The sequence below is a fragment of the Adiantum capillus-veneris genome, chromosome 5, assembly GCF_014529385.1.
Source record: "Adiantum capillus-veneris isolate H3 chromosome 5, ASM1452938v2, whole genome shotgun sequence".
Classification (NCBI taxonomy): Eukaryota; Viridiplantae; Streptophyta; class Polypodiopsida; order Polypodiales; family Pteridaceae; genus Adiantum; species Adiantum capillus-veneris.
In genome coordinates this window covers 129,670,945-129,691,721 of record NC_140935.1, presented here as the reverse complement: position 1 = coordinate 129,691,721, position 20,777 = coordinate 129,670,945, and the positions used below count along the sequence as shown (strand labels likewise).

The following is a 20,777-nucleotide window of genomic DNA, read 5'->3' as shown; positions in this document are numbered from 1 at the left end:
TTGATCAGAATTGGGTCATAAATTCTGGAGCCAGCTTCCATGTGACACCTTATAGAGAATGGTTTTCTATGTATGCACATACTCGTGGCAAAGTGGAACTCAATGATGCCTATGAGCTTGAGATACATGGTGTTGGTGACATCAAGCTAGTGATGCAAAATGGCATGGAATTCATAGTCAAGAATGTCAGACATGTTCCCAAGGTAGCGAAAAGTTTGATATCTATTGATCAACTTGATGAATTTGGTTACATAAACACCTTTGGGAACGGTTCATGGTCAATTTGAAATGGAAATCTTGTGATTCTTAGGGGTTAAGAGCATGGAACACTTTACTCTATATTTGTTTTCATGTGTAAAAGCGGATTGTATATCCATAGCCGAGCTGCCATCTATTGAATTGTGGCATAGTTGGCTAGGCCATATGAGCCAAAAGTGAATGAAAATACTAGCTTGTTTTGGTAACTTTCCTGTGTTAAATTACTTTAGCTTTTCTATGTGTGAGCACTTCATTTATGGTAAACAAACTAGGACCACTCCATCGCCACTTCATCTCGCTGCTAGAGATTGTCCATAGCAATGTTTTTGATCCATGTCGACCAAGTCTCTAAGGGGAGCTAGCCATTTTGTGACTTTCATAGACGATTCCACTAGGAAGGTGGTGGGTTTATCCTTTGCAATCTAAGGATTATGTCTTCTTTACTTTCCAAAAATTCTTAGCACTAGTAGAAAATCACTCTAGCAAGAAAATCAAAAGCTTGAGGACCGATAATGGTGGAAAATATGTCTCCTAGGAGTTTGAGAATTTTGTAGAAAGAGAGGTATTAAGAGGCAGTTTACTGCACTTTAATCAGAAAGGATTGTATTAATAATGAATTGTACGATTTGGTAGAAAGAGAGGTATTAAGAGGCAATTTATTGCACCTTAATCAGAAAGGAGTTGTAGAAATAATGAATTGTACGATTTGAGAGCGATTCATAGCCATGCTTTCTATGGAAAACCTATCTCAAGGCTTTTGGGCAGAGGCAATATTGATAGTAGTACATATCATCAATTGGTCACCTAGTACATCATTGAATTACCAAATTTGAGAGGAGTTGTGGTCCAAAAAGAAAGCACATTATGATCATTTGTGTGCCTTTGGATGCAAGGAATATGCTTATGTGTGAATTACTTTGCAAGATTCCGCGTGCCAGAGACGATATCCCATCTCTCTATCTGCATCATCACCAAGGAAAATGCACTTGTGTAACTTTGGGTCTAGCTTTGTTTGAAGCTCTTTGGGCACACGGTTCACATGTTATCTTCAATGAGTTGAAGATGCACAAGAAACCTATCAAAGAGGTTGAGTATAGAAAAGTCACATTCGAGGAAATTCCCTCAAACTCTGTGAAAACAGGTAACTCCAACTTGTAGGCTTAATATTAAGGTCCTCAATACTGCTCAATGGAGTCTAGAATGGATTGCCATAAGTTGATTTGAAATGTTGAAGCACTCTAAACTGCATAGGTAGCTCCAAGAAAGAAAGTTTCACCGAAAATTTGAGCACCCGGTGTCTCTCATCAAAGGTGGAGTCTCTAGGAAACCCCAAGCATAATCCACGACCTAATGGAGAGAGGGCATGGAGCCACTAAGCTAGATAAATCAATGTAATTAACCACTCACAATGTTTAAATGACTCGTTGCAATATATAATCAAGGAGTCTCTAATCAAAGTGCTCTCTTCTTCACTCTCAAGTCTTTTTCCAAGAAAGAGCTACTCTCTCCAACTCAGAATTTGCGAAGCACGTGTTGCATGCATAACATAATTAAGGAGCCTCTAATCAAAATAATATTGTGCCTTAAGCAAAATGACGCTTTGCCTATGAAGAGAGGAGATGTTTGCGACAAGGGCGAGTTTGTTCGCGGCGAGGGTAGCGAAGGCGGCTGCGAAGGCCCCACCACCACCAGCATTTGAGCTGCCTCCTTCGAAGATCGTGGAGAACTTACTGATTCAGCATGGCCCCCAGACCGTCTCCGGCTGCTGGACGTTTGCAGAGGTACCTCTTAAGTTCCGGCTTCTATTCTGGATGGCAATTTCTAGCATTATCCATCCATAATGGACACTGCTTGCCAACAAGGGTCTACATAGCTACCCATCAAAGCAATGCTTTGCTTGGCAGAAAAGAAATACCAACCGTCATGTTGATCTCCTTCTTTGTTTGTATTTTGCTGTGGTCATCTGCGTAACAGGGCAAAGACATAGTGTTGCCCCCCACTCTCTGCAAAAAGCAGCGGAGGCTCCAAAAATGCAACTGTTCTGAAAAAGACTGCCGGAGGCAAATAATGCAACAGGAGTAGGGGGTTTTCCCTGTGATGGAAGGCCTCAGAAGGCTGGCGGTGGGCTCAGAAGATGAGATTGCTGAGGTGTCAAGCAAAAATGAAAGAGAAGGGAAGTTCTTCCCTATGAAGATCTGCAAAAACATGCTGCTCCCCCTCTATCGCTAGAGAGATTTGAAGAGGGGCCGATAAGCCTCCCATAACCACCATGAATTAACAAACCTGCAATGGGTACTCTAAAACTGACCGATCATAGGCCACATGTGCCCTGCATATATAGGGGTCAGAGGTGGAGGTAGGGAAAATAACCGAACACCCATAAATAATAAATGGGGGCACCCTTAAACATAAGGGCAATCGGCACAAGACGGTCAGCTGGCCTAAAAGTGGCCGGCTAGACAGAGATGCAACCAAAATGCTATGCAGTGGGTGGCCACTAGCCATACAGGTATGTCCTTAACCATGGTGAAGGAGCAAGAGCGTTTAATAAAATGTAGTGAGTGGCCAGCTTGGCTGACTCGTCACTCCTTAAGCATTCAAGTATGCCCTACACCAAGGTGAAGCAGCAGGAGTGGTGAATAATCTAAAAGTCTTCCTAAACCTCGCACGTAGCCTTGCATATGTAGTGGGCCGTGGTCAAAGCACAGTTACCCGGAACAGGAAATTGGGACGGGGAATGCGGAACTGCAACATGCATGGAATGCCATTCCCAGTTTCGGATACTCACGTCTGAAACACGGAACAGGGATCCGGAACGGGAAATTGGGATGTGAATGGGGAATGGAGACCTGAAAATGGCCATACCCTATAACTATGGGTCAAAGGTGGAGGTAGGGAAAATCACCCAACAACCCAATAAAAATAAATAGGGCCGCCCTACAAATAAAAGGGCCAAAATGGGCATTGGACATGAAATGGATGGCCGGAAAAGTGGGCGGTCGGACAAAGATGCAGCCTAGATACTATGTAGTGGGTGACCATCTTGAGATACACTAACTGTACAAGTATGCCCTAGGCCAAGGTGAAGGAGCAAGAGTATTGCATATTCGTAACACCTAAAACTGTTAGAAGCCCAAGATGTTAGGCAAACAATGAAGATGTTTGTTGGGATGTTCACTGAAGGACAAGACTTCAAGAGTGTAGCAGTAGTTTGGAGAATCCCCACCATCAAGTGATCTCCATAGTAAAATGACATCACAAGCAGTGTGGAGAATTGTTGTACTTTGCTCTGCAAAGGAAAGGTATCGCCCTAATAGATAGGTCTCGAATTGAATGTGAAAGCTACTCTTGAGATAGATCAACTGGGTGTAAAAGGAGTGTCAAAAGGCATACGAAAGTTACGTTGGGAAAGAAGCGAACAAATGTTTGTAGTGTTTGTAGTCACTCTTTTGAAGAAAACGGGAAGAGGCCCCAATCCAATGGCGGCTGATTTACAAAAAACTCCAGGAAGGCCAGATTGCTTAGTTTGCATCGAAGGTTTGTGCCTGTCACGTGCGCATTGCACTTGCGCCACGTGGACAAGCTACCGCTACAGTCCAACGTCAGTTTTTTGGCACTTTGTGAGCCTCTAGCAGGACGTGCATGCCCAAGCAGATCATAGTTGCATACCCTCTCTTGCACAGTACAGTCAGTAGGCATGTGAACAGTCCCTTACCTTATCAATAAGTGACTTCTTAGCATTAATCCAGCAAGGTCGTGGGGGCTCAGAATTGCACTGCTGGACCCAGCATGAGGTTGTTATATAGGCGACCTTAGGGGGGGTCACTGGAAGACAAGTCAGGACCCTCAAGTACCAGCAGTACCCAACCTTTCAGCACCACAGTACGAGTGTTTTCAGCTTGTCTTCCTCAGCGTTTTCAGCTCATGTCACCAGCTTTTCAGCCACATCAATCCAGCGTTTTTCAGCACCAGCATCAGCAGATGTCAGCCTCCCGACCGATCCGCGTTTTCAGCTATAGCAGATTTCAGCCCCTCATTCAGTCAAGTTGCAATTTTAACTTTTCAACCCTTCACCATTAGCGCTTTCAGCATTCAGCCTTAGCCTCACAGTAACAAGTACCTAACGCAGTACCCCTCAGCATCCCTAGCCAGTACCCATCAGTACTAAGCATCTATATCAAGTACCGTCATCATTCATCATTTAGTCATTGTATCATTATTTTGTGCAAGTAATAAAAGCAAGCACTTGCTCTGGTAACAAAGCAAGGGGGCCCTTGAGGGGGGTTGGGACGTGACATCTCGTGCTCTCTCTCTCTCTCTCCTCCCCCCCCCCCCCCCCCCCTTCATTGTGTTTAATTCGGTTTCTCTTTATAAGTGAAGTAAAGTAACCTTATGTTTGTGCAGAGTACTAGACCCGAGCTAAATCCTTAAAACACTTTCATTGCACGTGACATTGGTATCAGAGCTCTGTGCGTGCTTCGGCTTTGCGAACTCAAGGGAAGAACCACCAAGAAACCAAGCAGAATTAAGAACCCAAATAACCTCTCTCAATTTTCTTTTCTCAAAGAAGCTTTGCGTCCCTGCCCTCGACTTATTAGCCATTCCCACTCTTAGTCCATCGCGCACATCGGGTGTGATCCCGTCTTTATCGCTATGTCTTTGAACGAAGATCGACATTGGATACACGAAAATTCAGATCTTGAGTACCAAGATCTACTTTCTCCTATGCGGATATGGAAGGACTTGGAGCAAGGATCCCTAACCCTCTTTTGTATTCCCATGTAGCGTGTATCCACTTCTGTTGACTAGCAACCCTTGGACATACCTCCGAGCACCCTTACCTTTCATCTTCACCCACAGTGTTTTCACGACAAGATTATTCAAGTGGGAGTACTTGCTCGCAAAGCAGAGTCAGTATCAAGGCTGGTATTCTGTGACAGTAGTAAGGCTACTTAGTAACTCGTATGGTCGGTGTCACCAGGAGGTGTATTTTTCCTGTCGCCTTCCGTAAATAAGTACTAGATACTTTTATTTATTTAAATATTTTTATTTTTACTTGTTTTCCCGGAACCCTTGAAAAGGTGCAAGTGGACATTGCATGGCCAATGTGAAACGGCTGCGGCCAAATAGGTTTTTCACATTGGGAGTCTGTGTTGGTCAATCTAGGACTGGTCGGGCCAGTTAGCACTGAATTCTGACGAGTATGGAAGCCTGTGTGCGCCAAATGAAGTCTGGGCCACTCGAAAAGTCACAACTTTATAAGTTAGTGGGAACTAGGGAATTAACTCAAAGGGGCAAACTGAACACTTGGCAGAAGGAGAGCAGCATGCAGGACACCTCATCAAGAGGGGGCGCCCATTTTGAGGTTGGGACTGGTTTTTGGTTCATTAAGTGACTTACAGTGTGTGTGTGAGTAGTGGGTGCAGGTCTACAACTTTAATGGAAAGCTCGTCTTCTCCTCTGTCTCATGTAGCGCGATGACTTGCTCTCGTGCATCTCTCTCTCCCCTTTGGCACATATGGTAATGCCCCACTAGTTGGGCTACTCATATGAATATGTGCAGTTTTGGGGGTTTATGCGCGTTTGCCATGGCAAGAGCCTTTTGAACAGGAACCGGATTAGCTAATTGCTAATCCCCCACAGGTACGCACAGTTCCATCGTGAAAGATTGCGAGTTTGGAGAGTTTCTCGCGTGAAAACTCGTCCAATTCACAGTGGAACTGTCCCATTGCGTGCGAGAGCCCTTGGGACACGTGTAGGCGTGTTTGCTCCGCTAAAAACGATCTGAAACAGGGAATTACAGCATGCTGTGTTTTTCTGCAGGTTTAGTGTTTCGCACCTAAACTGCAAGGAACACCAAGGGAGCCTCGTGAGAGTCTTGGGATGCATGTACAGGCTTTTGGGCACCCGGTAGTGAAAAACAGAGAATTATAGCCCGCTCAATTTCTGTGACAGCTTACTAGAAAGCTTCGAGATAGTGGGGGAATCTGCCCTAGACAGGTACTTTTGACCTATAGGGGTTTTTGCGCCATTATGTTGCCGAAATCAAGTCGGGAACCTGCGTTTTCAGCCCTCGCCAGGTTTGGACAGCTTTGTGAAAGCTTGTACTAAGTGGTCGGATCGTATACCTTAAATTGAATAAGAAATACCAAAATGGGCGCCAGTCCTTGGGGCCTACAGGGTGTCGGTCTCGCGCAGTGACATTCTAGTCGTTGGACGCATTTGTGTTCTCTTTCCTTCTCAGTGCTCTGTGTAAAGTTAACAGGTAAATGAAATAGTACCGTCCTATACGTTGTACATGCCGGTTATAGTCGGTGTTTACATCACAACAATACCTACTACCTACATCTGCAGTATCCACCAGTTTGGAGGAGTTCTCATTGGTTTATGCATCCACAAGCATCAAAAGCATTCAACATCAGAAGTACATAAAGTATAGAAATTCCCTAGTTGTGTCTCACCTCCAATAGGGGGATGTCATGTGCGCATTGCACTTGCGCCACGTGGACAAGCTACTGCTAAAGTCTAGCGTCAGTCTTAGTCTAGTTGTGCCTCACCTTCAATAGGGGGGGATGTCCACATGCGCATTGCACTTGCACCACGTGGACAAGCTACTGCTACCGTCTAGTGTCAATCTTAGTCTAGCTGTAACAAACTTGGACACTCCAAGTCAAGAATCCACCGCGACATTCAGAGATTAACTTCAAAACAGTTCACAATCCACAATTGATTCGACATGGCCCAACGGAGTTTCGTGCCTAGAGATATTGGCCCCAAAGATTGGCGCCCCTTTCGGTATTTCTTTTTGTATTAATCTGTGTTCAAAGTACAAGAGAGTGGGAGGGTTCTCACTCTCAGACTCTACGTCTAGATGCTTTGAGAAGTGAGAGCCTAATCATGTATTTAAAGGTTACAAGGGATGCCCAAAAGCAGAGCCCCAAAAGCTATAAGTGAAAAGCCTTCAAAAATTAAAGCAAGTTATCTCCAAAGCCTTGCTAAAATTAAAGCAATGGGCTCCAAAAGCAACTCAACGCTGTTCATTTGCCACATCAGCAGTGCGTAAAAACCTGCTTTCTGTACAGATGTCACGTCAACACTTTTTCGCATTTTACGTCGGAAAATCTGGGACTGCCACGTGTCACTGTCTGCAGGTTTTCCAGGTAGGCTGCCAGCCGGGGTGTGTGTTCCGTTGCCCCATGTCCAGGGCCATGCCACGTCACCAGTTTGTGACATGCCCCCCTCTTGAAAGCATTGTAATCGCCCCTGTAAAACAGATAGAGGCCATAAACTGTCTTAGCAGACACTGACTGTTAGTACCGACACACTAGGAACAACACATCTAGCACATGTACCAATCGACAGTCACATCACAGGATATCACATGACAAATCACATTCAACAATCATTCCAATCTCAGACCATGATTAATCGGCAACGTATTTAGCAATCGCATCTAGATCAAGCCGGGACCTCACATATGCCCGATTGACTAATCCTTAGTGCAATCATGTCCATCGAGATTTATCAGACCGAAATGTTGTAGTCATTTCGTCTATCATTTCCTGCACTTAAACAAGTCAAGTACAAATCAGTATTATATTATCAGGAATTCCAAGTCTTAAAGTCATTATAGCAGAATACTGTTAGCTCACAGTATCCCTGAAACCCAAAGGGACATCAGTGACTCTATATCAAATCAAAGTATCGGGGCAATCTGTCGACAAAGGAGCGGAGTGACTCCCCTCTTGTGCGTACCCTCTTCGGTCTATACCTTGCACTTTCCTTTTAAGGGTGAATCTAGGCTTATCTTGAATTCATCTAGGTATATGCCTTAGGGTTAGGGTCTATAGATGTCAACTTTCCATTTTATTATGTGCAACATTTGACTTCAAAAAATTATATACCTTTGTGTGGACCCATATAATATAATACCTGTAAAAAGTATATATTTGAAAAAACCCGACGTATTTTATTTTGATCATCGAAAAATACGTCTAGTATGTGTATTAAACGCCCCGTATAAAACGTCACGTCCCGTACCTTAGTTGCTATGAATCTATTGTCAGTCTTAGTCTAGCTTAGGATCTAGCCTGGCACTTTGTGAGCCTCTAGCAAGACGTGCATGCCGAGGTAGGTCATAGTTGCCTACCCTCTCTTGCACAACAATCAGTAGGCATGTGAACAATCCCTTAACTTATTAGTAAGTGACTTCTTAGAATTGCATTGCTCGACCTAGCATGAGGTTGGGTACTGCTGGTACTTGAGGGTCCTGACTTGTCTTCCAGTGACCCCCCCTAAGGTCGCCTATATAGTACCGGGTCACTGGAAGACAAGTCAGGACCCTCAAGTACCAGCAGTACCCAACCTTTCAGCATCACAATACCAGTGTTTTCAGCCTGTCTTCCTCGGTGTTTTTCAGCCCATGTCGCCAGCTTTTTAGCCACATTAATCTAGTGTTTTGCAGCCTCCCCATCCGCGTTTTCAGCGATAGCAGATTTCAGCCCCTCATCGCAGTCAAGTTGCAATTTTCAGCCTTCACCATTAGCATTTTCAGCGTTCAGCCTTAGCCTCGCCGTACCAAGTACCTACCGCAGTACCCCTCAACCAGTACTCATCAATATCTCAGTAGTACCAAGCATCTACATCAAGTACCTATCAACATTCATCATTTAGTCATTATATCAGCATTTTGTGCAAGTAATAAAAGCGAGTAATTGCTCTGGCAACAGAGCAGGGGGCCCTTGACAAGGAAAACGTCTTCCATAACAAGGAAAGCCAGACTCAACGGTTTGTTCCGTAAAAGCTTCGGTATGCTATAGCAATCATCGATAGATTGCACAAATAACCATCCACAATCACATGGAACGGAAATGGAAACAAGATTGGCACAATTGCTCGACCATCTAAGATGGAAGTGGCTTGCTCTTTTGAATGGAATGGTTTAGAAACGGCTTTTGATAGTTATATTTTTTGTGCAACGTTTGGAACATCTATGAAAAACGGCACAAAGGAACTGAGAAATGGGGACCTTGGGAAACAGAGTTTCCAAGCTGGTAGGTCCCAAAGCGGAGTTTCCTTGTAACTATGCAACTATTGCTAATTGGACTATTTTCTTATTTTTAATGATTAATCTCTTTTTTAGGATATTTGATTATGTGCACTAAGAACTGTTAAAAGATTGTAGCTACAGGAACTGCCATCAAGAACGGACAAACTCTGATGTGTTATTTGATGGGTGACGGTAAGCATCGCGAAGGAGTTTTCGTAAGTTCGGTGGAAAGGGCCGGGTTACGAGTGCCCCTGATGCGTCACATGATGGGTGACGGGTGCATTAGTAAGGGGGTATCCCGTAGGCTAAGGAGGAAATCCGAACTGAGTAAGAAAATACGCGTAAGAACGCAAGCACAAGAATAAAGATGGGTTCAATGAAGCTTTTTACGAAAAGCAGGAACATTCGCGGGAGGGCAGATGTTTTCCCGCGAGGAGTCTGTGTCTGCATTGCATCTGTGCCGTGTCCTGCACCCGGGGACGCCTGGAATGTGTCCGTGTAGCATTGTTTTCACTAACTGAGTGAGTTTTTAAAGTTTGAACAGGTTAACACTTTATTTTATAAAGTGACCGGTCACTTTTAAGTGACCGGCCCCTTTATTAATAAAATAAAGCAAGTAAGGCTCTTATAAAAAAGCCAGCGCTAAAACCAACGCAAGGGGGGCTGAATTGCGATCTCTCTCTCCTCTCTCTAGAAAACGCGATTTTCTCTCTCCTCTCTCTAGGAGCGACAAGCTCTGCTTTTGGACCCCTATTCCTGCTGGGTGTCAGACCCTATAAAAGGGTAGCCAGCGTTTCAGTTTGGAGGAGGCGGAAGCAGCAGAAAGTGCAAGCGCTGGTATTCTGGAGCAAAGACTGGTGACGGAAACTGCAAGTGTTCGCGTGACGACTGAGTACGGAGGTCGATTCTCCGAGCAAGGAGCAACAGGTATAAGGTGTTGATACGCATTGAGAATTGTTACTCTGTGTGATTTGTTTTGCAGGAATCTCCCGTCTTACGGGAAGGCCCTTCACGGGAAAGTACGGCTTCACACCTAAGTCCCTCACGGGAAAGTACGGCTTCGCGCCTAAGTCCCTCCCGGGAAGGAACGGCCTTGTGCCCAAGCCCTATGAGGGAAAGCAGGACCTACGGGTCTAAGATTACAGAACGGAGGGGTTTCCTTGGGTTCTCGTGCTTGTATAAGAATTCTCCTCTCCCTGAATAAAAGAATACTCTTAACGGGGGGGGACCAGCCCTTCTTCTGGTCCCCAATACTGTGTCGATCTTCTCCCTTCTCTCCCTTTTACAAAGTATTATAATTTTCAGATTTCTAAGTGCTCGTGTACGCTCCCGTTTTGTGACAGTGGTATCAGAGCTCGGACTCCTCTCTTTCTCTGCAAAGAAGGATGATTCCGGGAAGAATGGGAAGAACCATGTCGAACCAAGGGAGAAGCGTTGAAGAGGAACTTCAACAAGTGCAAGCTCAGCTTGCGGATTTGCAACAAATCTTACTGTTGCCAGACGTCCAAAAGCTTTTGGGCGGAATGAAGAAAACGAATGGAACTGATGGAGCCAAGCATCCAGACAACACTGCTGGCATGAGACCATAGGAGGCAAGAGAAGAAGAACGTGCCGAGGTGCACAAAGGATCTTCGGATCAGAATGAACGGCCTACTTCAAGGAAAGGCCAGGAAAAAGCGCTCTCTCTGCTAGACGAGAGCAAGGACATCTCTATCTCATCTCCATCTTACTCTCCAGATTATACTTCTACCTCTCGATCATCTCGTCAGAAGAAGGAAGCCGCTACTACTGCCACTACCCTACATCAATCTAAAGATAAGCCTCGATTCAAGAAGCATGGTCGCAAGTCTCAACATCGCATGAGAGTCTTCAAATCAGGCGACAAGGACATCAAGTTCGAAACCTACAACGGACGGAGAGACATCTCCAAAGCACTGTCCTTCATCAGACAGTTTGAAGTCGCCTTTACCAATGGGCACTTCACAGAAAGATCCAAATTACGCCATGTGGGGATGCACCTCAAGGAAACGGCAAGTAATTGGTGGTTAGCCAAGATTCTGGAAGGTTCACAGGCCAAAACTTGGGAGAGCTTCAAATCTGAATTTTATGAACAATTTCTTCCACCTGACTTCGAACAAGACATACGGAAGGAATGGGACCTTCTTGCCCAGAAGGAACATGAAAAAGTAACGACTTATGTGGACAAGTATTGGTCGGTTCTTCTGAAGGTCACTCCCTTCATGAAGATTGCCGACGAGGAAAAGAAAAGAAAGTTCGAAGCGGGTCTCCAACCGCAGCTTCGAAAGAGTATGAAGGTGTATCCGCATGATACTCTTCAGAGGATGATGGAGTCAGCAATCATTGCTGAGGATTTGCACTCAACTGGGACGCCCAGAAAGATGGAGCATAGCACTTACCGTGCAAGACAAAGAGGGGTCTACGATGACCAAGGGGGCCACGGAAGAAAACGTCCTCCATCTAGGGACGATGATCATTCTAAGAAGCCAGAGGGCACTGGCAAGCGAACTAAGTATCTTTCTCCTACTCAACTTCAAACTTTCAGAGAGGAAGGAAGATGCTTCTACTGTGGTGAGAAAGGACATATGAAACCGGATTGCCCGCTAAAGCAGCAACGGCAAGAACAAGCCTCTACGAGGCAAGAGAAAGCAAGGAAGGAACCCGCACCGCCAAATTCGAACTCAATCCCAGATGTTCAAGAAAACACAGAAATGGAGAAAGAGAAGCGTCAACTGGCTGGGGGTCTTTGAACAACCAGCGAGTACCGATTCTTTATGATCCAGGGTCCACGGATAACTTCATCTCCTTGGATACTGCAGAACGTTTGTGCCTCACACCGGCTCAGCTTGGCACACCGGTTACATCCGGATTGGCATTCGAGGGGTTGACAACCAATGCAACTCCCGTGCAAGGACAACTCAATCTTCGGATTGGCGAGTACAAGGACCGCGAATCATTTTTGATGGCACCTATCGAGGGATGTGATATCATCTTGGGTATGCCATGGCACTTCCACATGACACCTATTCCCGATTATGTGGAAAAGACCCTCACTTTTTATCATGGGGGTAAGAAAATAAAGATTCATGCTGATGCAGGAGATTAGCAGTTCCCAATTGTAAGCCATATCTCCATTAAGAAAGAAATGAAGAAGTGTGTTTCTGCTTACTTGATTTTTGCACGTGAGAAGGATAAAACTAGTAGAGACTCTCTCTCTAGTTTGGAAATTAAGCGTCTTCAATTTATTGAAAAGTACAACAACTGCTTCACAGAAACACTTCCTTATGAACTCCCTCCGGTACGCCCGGAAGATCACCGCATAGATCTCATACCGGGTAGCTCGCCTCCCAATCAACCCCCTTATCGGGTAAGTCTTGCTCAGCAAGAGGAAATTTTGAAGCAAGTCAACGAGCTTCTAGAGAAAGGGTTAGTACGGCCAAGTGCTTCACCCTACTACTCTCCAGTTCTAGTGGTGCAGAAGAAAGATGGCACGTTTCGAATGTGCATAGATTATAGGTCTTTAAACAAGATCACAATCAAGAATCGCTTTCCGATCCCTCGGATTGATGATATACTTGATAAGTTGCAGGGTGCAAGTGTCTTTAGTCGCATAGACTTAAAGAGTGGATATCATCAAATACGGATCGCCCTTGAGGATGTCCATAAGATTGCTTTCCGCACAACCTTTGGACTATATGAATTTTTGGTAATGCCTTTTGGCTTGACCAATGCTCCTGCGACGTTCAATCGCATGATGGACCGCATTTTCAGCCCGTATCGAGCTTTTACGGGAGTATTCTTTGACGACATACTCATCTTCTCTAAGTCAGAAGAGGAACATTGGACTCACTTGGACCTAGTGTTTCAAGAATTGCGAAAGCATGAGTTGCATGTGAATGCAAAGAAGAGCGAGTTCTTTCTCTCAGAGATACACTATCTCGGCCATATAGTCTCTCACAATCAAGTGAGTATGGATCCTGCCAAGATCCGAGTGGTCGAAGATTGGCCTACTCCCACTACGGTACATGATGTACGTAGTTTCCTGGGATTATGTTCATATTATCGAAGGTTTGTCCGAGAATTTGCTCATGTAGTAGGACCACTTCATGATTTAACAAAGAAGAAGATTCGATCGAGACAACAAGGAGCTTTTGATCGGCTCAAGTACTTGCTAAGCCATGGACCTATTTTGATAGTGCCTGACTTAAGGAAACCATTTGAGGTTCACTGCGATGCTTCAGGCGATTGCATCGGAGCAGTGTTGAACCAGGGAGGCCATGCAATGGCCTACGAAAGTAGACGGCTTAAGGATGCAGAGTTGCATGGATCAATCTACGAAAAGGAACTCACGGCTGTGATTCACGCCTTATCCAACTGGAAGCACTATCTTCTAGGAGCGGATTTTGTGATCAAGACTGATCACTAGAGTTTGCGGTATTTTCTTACGCAAAGGAAACTATCTGAGAAGCAGATGAGATGGGCAAACTTTTTGTCTATGTTTCACTTCCAGATCCTTCACACGGCTGGGAGTAAGAATGTGGTCGCAGACGCATTGTCTAGGCGGCCAAGGGTGAACGCTATCACTTCGGTGTATCACCAAGAATTAGAAGCACTACCGGATTTGTATCCGAATGATCCAGACTTCTCCACCATTTGGGGAAAGCTACATCGTGGAGAGAATGAGTTTCCCTATTCCATTCAGGACGGTTATCTCTACCACCATCAGGCCATATGTGTGGCGGAACCATTAAGAAAGAAGATCATGGATGAAGCACACGCTTCGCCTTATGCGGGTCATCGGGGTATTCTCCCTACGACCTTAGCAATGGAAAGATATTTCTTTTGGCCTAGCCTTAAAGCGGACATTGATAAGTATGTCAAGGAATGCTTGGTTTGCCAAAAAGTGAAGTATGATCGGCATAAGACGCCTGGGTTGCTACAACCTTTACCTGTGCCTAACGAACCTTGGGAAAGTATTGCCATGGACTTTATCATGGACCTCCCTAGAACTCAGATTGGAAATGACGCGATCTGGACCATTGTGGACAGGTTTAGCAAGCAAGCACACTTCATACCAGTCAAGAAAACGATCAAAGTAGATCATATGGCTAGGGTCTTTCTAGCACAGATCTTTAAGCATCATGGAATGCCTAAGTCTATTGTGAGTGATCGAGATCCTCGCATGACAGGAAATTTTTGGCGTGCCTTGATGGATAATCTTGGTACAAAGCTGAATTTTTCATCTGCCTACCATCCTCAAACGGACGGGCAAAGTGAGATAGCCAATTCCACAGTATTGGATGTGTTAAAAGCTTATGTGTCAGTCCGGCAATCTGACTGGGAGAAATATTTGCCTCTTGTCGAGTATGCGTATAACAATACCATACACTCATCGACGGGGAAAGCACCTTTTGAGATTCTCTATGGTAAGCCTTTGCTTCCACCCATCCTTTTAACTAAGGATAAGATCTTTGCAGCTGATGAATTTGTCCGGGATTTGGACACAGCCTACGGGCAAGTTAGGAGAGCTATTCTACGCTCTCAGGAAAAGCATAAGAAAGCTGCAGACAAGCACATAAGGAATCTAGACTTAACAGTCGAATAGTTAGTCTTACTCAAGTTTGAGAAGGTAAGACTTAAGAAACAAGCGTCTCATAAGGGGAAGGTGGTAAAACTTTCTACCCGTTATTATGGGCCGTTTAAGATCACTGAGCGAGTGAATGATGTCATACTCGGATTAGAGCTACCGCCTAATTGGAAGATCCATAATGCTTTCCATGTCAGTTTACTCCGGCCGTATGTGGGACCGCCTCCGAGCCAGCCTAGTGCTGAGGAACCTCCTGAGGTTGAGGAAACAGAAGAAATACTCCAACCGAAGCAGATAGTAAGTCATCAGGAGCGGTCTCTCAAATCCGAGAAGATAACATGGAAGTATTTGGTTAAGTTTAAGAACTATTCGAATCTAGATGCTCAGTGGATGACGCAGGAGGAATTAGCAGCTTATCCCGAGATACTGGAGGTATATGTCCAAGCACTACAGTTGAGGTCAACTGTTTAGAAGCCAGAGGGATGTTGCTAATTGGACTATTTTCTTATTTTTAATGATTAATCTCTTTTTTAGGATATTTTATTATGTGCACTAAGAACTGTTAAAAGATTGTAGCTACAGGAACTGCCATCAAGAACGGACAAACTCTGATGTGTCATTTGATGGGTGACGGTAAACATCGCGAAGGAGTTTCCGTAAGTTCGGTGGAAAGGGCCGGGTTACGGGTGCCCCTGATGCGTCACATGATGGGTGACGGGTGCATCAGTAAGGGGGCATCCCGTAGGCTAAGGAGGAAATCCGAACTGAGTAAGAAAATACGCGTAAGAACACAAGCACAAGAATAAAGATGGGTTCAATGAAGCTTTTTACGAAAAGCAGGAACATTCGCGGGAGGGCAGATGTTTTCCCGCGAGGAGTCTGTGTCTGCATTGCATCTGTGCCGTGTCCTGCACCCGGGGACGCCTGGAATGTGTCCGTGTAGCATTGTTTTCACTAACTGAGTGAGTTTTTAAAGTTTGAACAGGTTCACACTTTATTTTATAAAGTGACCGGCCCCTTTATTAATAAAATAAAGCAAGTAAGGCTCTTATAAAAAAGCCAGCGCTAAAACCAACGTAGGGGGGGCTGAATTGCGATCTCTCTCTCTCCTCTCTCTAGAAAACGCGATTTTCTCTCTCCTCTCTCTAGGAGCGCCAAGCTCTGTTTTTGGACCCCTATTCCTGCCGGGTGTCAGACCCTATAAAAGGGTAGCCAGCGTTTCAGTTTGGAGGAGGCGGAAGCAGCAGAAAGTGCAAGCACCGGTATTCTGGAGCAAAGACTGGCGACGGAAACTGCAAGTGTTCGCGTGACGACTGAGTACGGAGGTCGATTCTCCGAGCAAGGAGCGACAGGTATAAGGTGTTGATACACATTGAGAATTGTTACTCTGTGTGATTTGTTTTGCAGGAATCTCCCGTCTTCCGGGAAGGCCCTTCACGGGAAAGTACGGCTTCACGCCTAAGTCCCTCACGGTAAAGTACGGCTTCGCGCCTAAGTCCCTCACAGGAAGGAACGGCCTTGTGCCCAAGCCCTATGAGGGAAAGCACGACCTACGGGTCTAAGATTACAGAACGGAGGGGTTTCCTCGGGTTCTCGTGCTTGTATAAGAATTCTCCCTGAATAAAAGAATACTCTTAACAGGGGCGGACCAGCCCATCTTCTGGTCCCCAATACTGTGTCGATCTTCTCCCTTCTCTCATGTTTTTCAAAGAATTATAATTTTGAGATTTTCTAAGTGCTGTGACAGCAACCACTGGATGGTGTGTTGTTAGTTGGTGACCTTGTTGCGAGCAACTTGTGGTGGTGGAGCTACTACTGAATAAACCCAAGGAGATTTCTCTCTAGCAAAATCGACTTGATGTTACTCGTACCTATTGTGGAAGACATGGACTTATTGTAACGTTTGGAGCATCTTGAAAAAATGGCACAAAGGAAATGAGAAATAGGGGACTTGGGAAATGGAGTTTCCTTGTAACTATGCAACCACCGAATGGTGTGCTGTTAGTTGGTGACCCTGCTGCGAGTAGCTTGTGGTGGTGGAGCTACTACTCAATAAAGCCAATCCGAGATGGCTCCCTAGCGAAATCGACTTGATGTTACTTGTACCTATTGTGGAAGACATGGACATATTGTAGCTAGATGTTATCGGGATTGAGAGATGAAGTGAAGGTGCAAAGATGCAGATTGTGATGGTTTATTTGGGATTGGGACAACCTCTCCAATACACTCCAAAGGAACGGCCATGTGAGGTCCTGGCTTTCGGAATTTGACAATCTTTGTCCCGACTCCTGAGTGCTCTGAAGTCCACACAAAAATGGAATGAATTTGATTTCTTACGAACAAAGAGAACTGGCAACCCAAAAGACCGTAGTTGGTTTTGGCTTTTCTTTACCCTGTTTATGGAAAAGAGAGACCTATGTGTTCCACATCATGCAATTGGTCGGAGACAATGTCCATAGGTGGATGGGAATGGTGTATAGGAAAATGATGATCTTGGGTAAGCACGGAATTGACCTTGAGAAATTGCTCATTATACCTGTTAGGAATACCCAAGTTCCTTGATGTGGGGTTGTTCATTCTCTTCGAAAGTCCCCTCCTGCTTAGCTTCTTGCTCTACCACACTCATAGCATTCACTTGAGGGGTAGAGTTAGAAGTTGACGCAGTAGTGGGTTCGTTTTTAGATTCTTTCTTAGGACACTCCTTTTTCATGTGACCTACTACGTGACAATGGAAACACCTACGTTCCTTTGCATACAATGCCTGTTCTTTTGTACTTAATTGACCACCTACGATTCCTTGAGCAACTTTTTTTTATTAGGTGTGAGTTGAGGTTTATCAGATTTTGCTTTACCCTTATTCTTATCTTTGTCACTCTAAGAGAGATGTAGATGGAGAATTAGATCGAGAATATTGAGAGTTCTTTTTATGGTTACCATTCCCATTCGAACTTTTGTCCTTGTCTTTAGAGGAGTCATGAGAGGAAGAGTTATCATTACCGTTGTTTGTCTTGAGCTTACCCTTGTTGTGCTTCATCTCTTGGAGTTGAGCCAAGCGTATTGCCTCTTACAATGCTCATCCGATATCCTCAATTGTCTACCTAATTGAGACACACGGTTAGCATACAAACATCACAGGCGTAGTTTTTCCATACGTCAACCACACGTCCGACGCACACGGGTACGGAAGAACGAAATAAGTATGGATCAAACCAACCCAAAATTCCACATGTCAGATAGCAAAGTACTTTATTGACCACCTACGATTCCTTGAGCAACTTTTTTTATCAGGTGTGAGTTAAGGTTTATCAGATTTTGCTTTACCCTTATCCTTATCTTTGTCACTCTAAGAGAGAGATGTAGATGGAGAATCAGATTGAGAATATTGAGAGTTCTTTTTATGGTTACCATTCCCATTCGAACTTTTGTCCTCGTCTTTAGAGGAGTCATGAGAGGAAGAGTTATCATTACCGTTGTTTGTCTTGAGCTTACCCTTGTTGTGCTTCATCTCTTGGAGTTGAGCCAAGCGTATTGTGTAACAGACTTGGACACTCCAAGTCAAGAATCTACCGCAACAGCACCAAATAACCACTTTAAAACAGTTCACAGTTCACAATTTATTCGACACTGGCCCGACGGAGTTCCATGCCTAGAGATATTGGCCCCAAAGATTGGCGCCCCTTTCGGTATTTCTTTTTGTATTAATTTGAGTTCAAAGTACAAGAGTGCGGGCAGGCGCTCACACTCAAGACTTTGCGTCCAGATGCTCTGAGTTGTGAGAGGCCTGCTCACATATTTAAAGGTACAAGGGATGCCAAAAGCAGAGCCCCAAAAGCTGGAAATCAAAAGCTTTGTAAAAATAAAGCAGAGGGAATTTCTCTCTTCTCAAGTCCTTATGCTTTAATTAAATAAAGCTACTCCTCAAAAGCTCTCAAACTCTTTTGCGTAGAAATCCGCAGCCAGCAAAATCGTAGCAAAAAGCATTGCCCAAAAGCTGCCAAAAGATCCCGCAATTTGTGCCGCGAATCTCGGAGATTCCGTACAGCAGGCCACGTGTCATCTTTTCTGTACGGTAGCCACGTCAGCATTTCCGTCCGCAGCAACCAGCCAGGGGTGTTTGTGTGTGAGTATTGGGCAGCCACGTCACCAGTTTGTGACATACCCCCCTCTTGAAAGCATTGTATCGCCCTCGATTACGCCTGCAAAACTGATAGAAGCCATAAACTGCCTTAGCAGACACTGACTGTTAGTACCTACGTACTAGGAACACACATCTAGCATATGTACCAATCGACAGTCACATCACACGACACCACAGGTCATCAATGACATTCAACATTCATTTGGATCTTAGACCATGATTTATCGGCAATGTAGCTAGCAATCGCATCTAGATCTACTCGGGACGATTGACTAACCCCTATTGCAACCATGTCTATTCGAGATCAATTAGACCAAAATGCTGTAATCATTTCGTCTATCAGTTTCTGCACTTAAAAACAAGTCAAGAACAAATCAGTTTCATATTCAAGAATTCCATTTCATAAAGTCATACAGCAAAATATTGTCAGCTCTCAGTATCCGTGAAGCTCAAAGATACATTAGTGACTCTAGTATTCTAAAAACTCGAGGCATCTGTTGACAAAGGAGCGGAGTAACTCCCCTCTTGTGCAACCTACTGCACCAGATCTCCGGCCAAGCTGAATTTGGGGTTCCATTTGAATTTTGGAGTAGACTATGCTAAACCAAAAGCTTCAAGGTAAAGGTTCACAATCTGAGGAGTATCTGCTAGGTTGTCCTCCTGCATCCACTTCGCATCCAATGCAGGATACTACTTGAATTTAACCAAGAACCGCCTTTGTACTTTACCCTTATTCTTTGTGTCCTTATGTGCCAAAATGTGTTCAGGAACAAGGATCTCGTCGTTTTCTTCCACTTCGAGTTGCTCATCGGGCTCCCCATCATCAGGCACATCACCTTTGAAAGGTTTCAAGAGACTCACATGAAATGCATTGTGAATCCTCCAAGTGTCAGGCAGTTTCAGTCGGAAGGAGACATCATTGATCTTTTCAGAGATTTGGAAAGGTCCGTAGTATCGCATACTAAGCTTTGGAAAAAGCCTCTCCTTTCCCTTCTTCTTTCTCCGGTGTGCCTTCTCAAAACGTAAGAGCACCCAATCATCCTCCTTCAATTTCAAATCGCGACGATGGCGATCTGTTGCCTTTTTCTGTTGTTCTTGAGATTTCTGCAAAGCCTCGCGGACCTTGGCAAAAGCCGTGTCTAAGTCGCGCGTATACTCATCAGCTTCAAAAATCTTATCTTTCGTGCTTAGCAAATGGCACCTTCCCCGTCGAAGAGTGTATCGTGTTGTTGTAGGCAAACTCCACCAAAGGTAGATACTTTTCCCATTGAGTCTTCTGATCTGACTCCTAGGAATCCTTTGTCTATATCCTACTAGATACCACTTGATTTGGCGAAATTTCGGCAGCATAACAGTCCCAAAACTTGCGTGAAACCAATTCCCCTGCTGGAACTCACTTCCACTGGCATAAACCCTCTGATTCCAACTCAAAAAGAGCAATTACAGCTCGCTGGAATTTCTGGTTTTTCACTTGTTTTGAGCCCCAACACTTCCCAGAAGTGTTCTCTGACAGTTGGGCACTGTTCCCAATGCATCTGGCATCCATACGGCTGCAAAACAGTAAATTTCAGACCGCTGTATTTTCTGGTTAGGACCTGTTTTTGACCTAATTTCAGCTGTCAACTGTCCTTGCATTGTTCCGAATGCCTTGGACTACGTGCCCCTTGATTCTGGCATGATTCAGAGCACAAAACAGTCCCTAAACAACCCAAAATCAGCAATAAGAC

General features: G+C 44.7%; 1 protein-coding gene across 1 annotated transcript in view; it reads left to right on the top strand.

Annotated features, from left to right (window-relative positions):
* The first annotated feature begins 1,839 nt into the window (after nt 1–1,839).
* Nucleotides 1,840–20,777, top strand: part of LOC147458104 (uncharacterized) — a 35,245-nt gene continuing 16,307 nt past the window's right edge. The window contains exon 1 of the mRNA XM_086512840.1: nt 1,840–2,039. Within this exon, the coding sequence (XP_086368966.1) occupies nt 1,878–2,039 (162 nt within the window). The 5' untranslated portion in view covers nt 1,840–1,877. The remainder of the gene's footprint in view (nt 2,040–20,777) is intronic.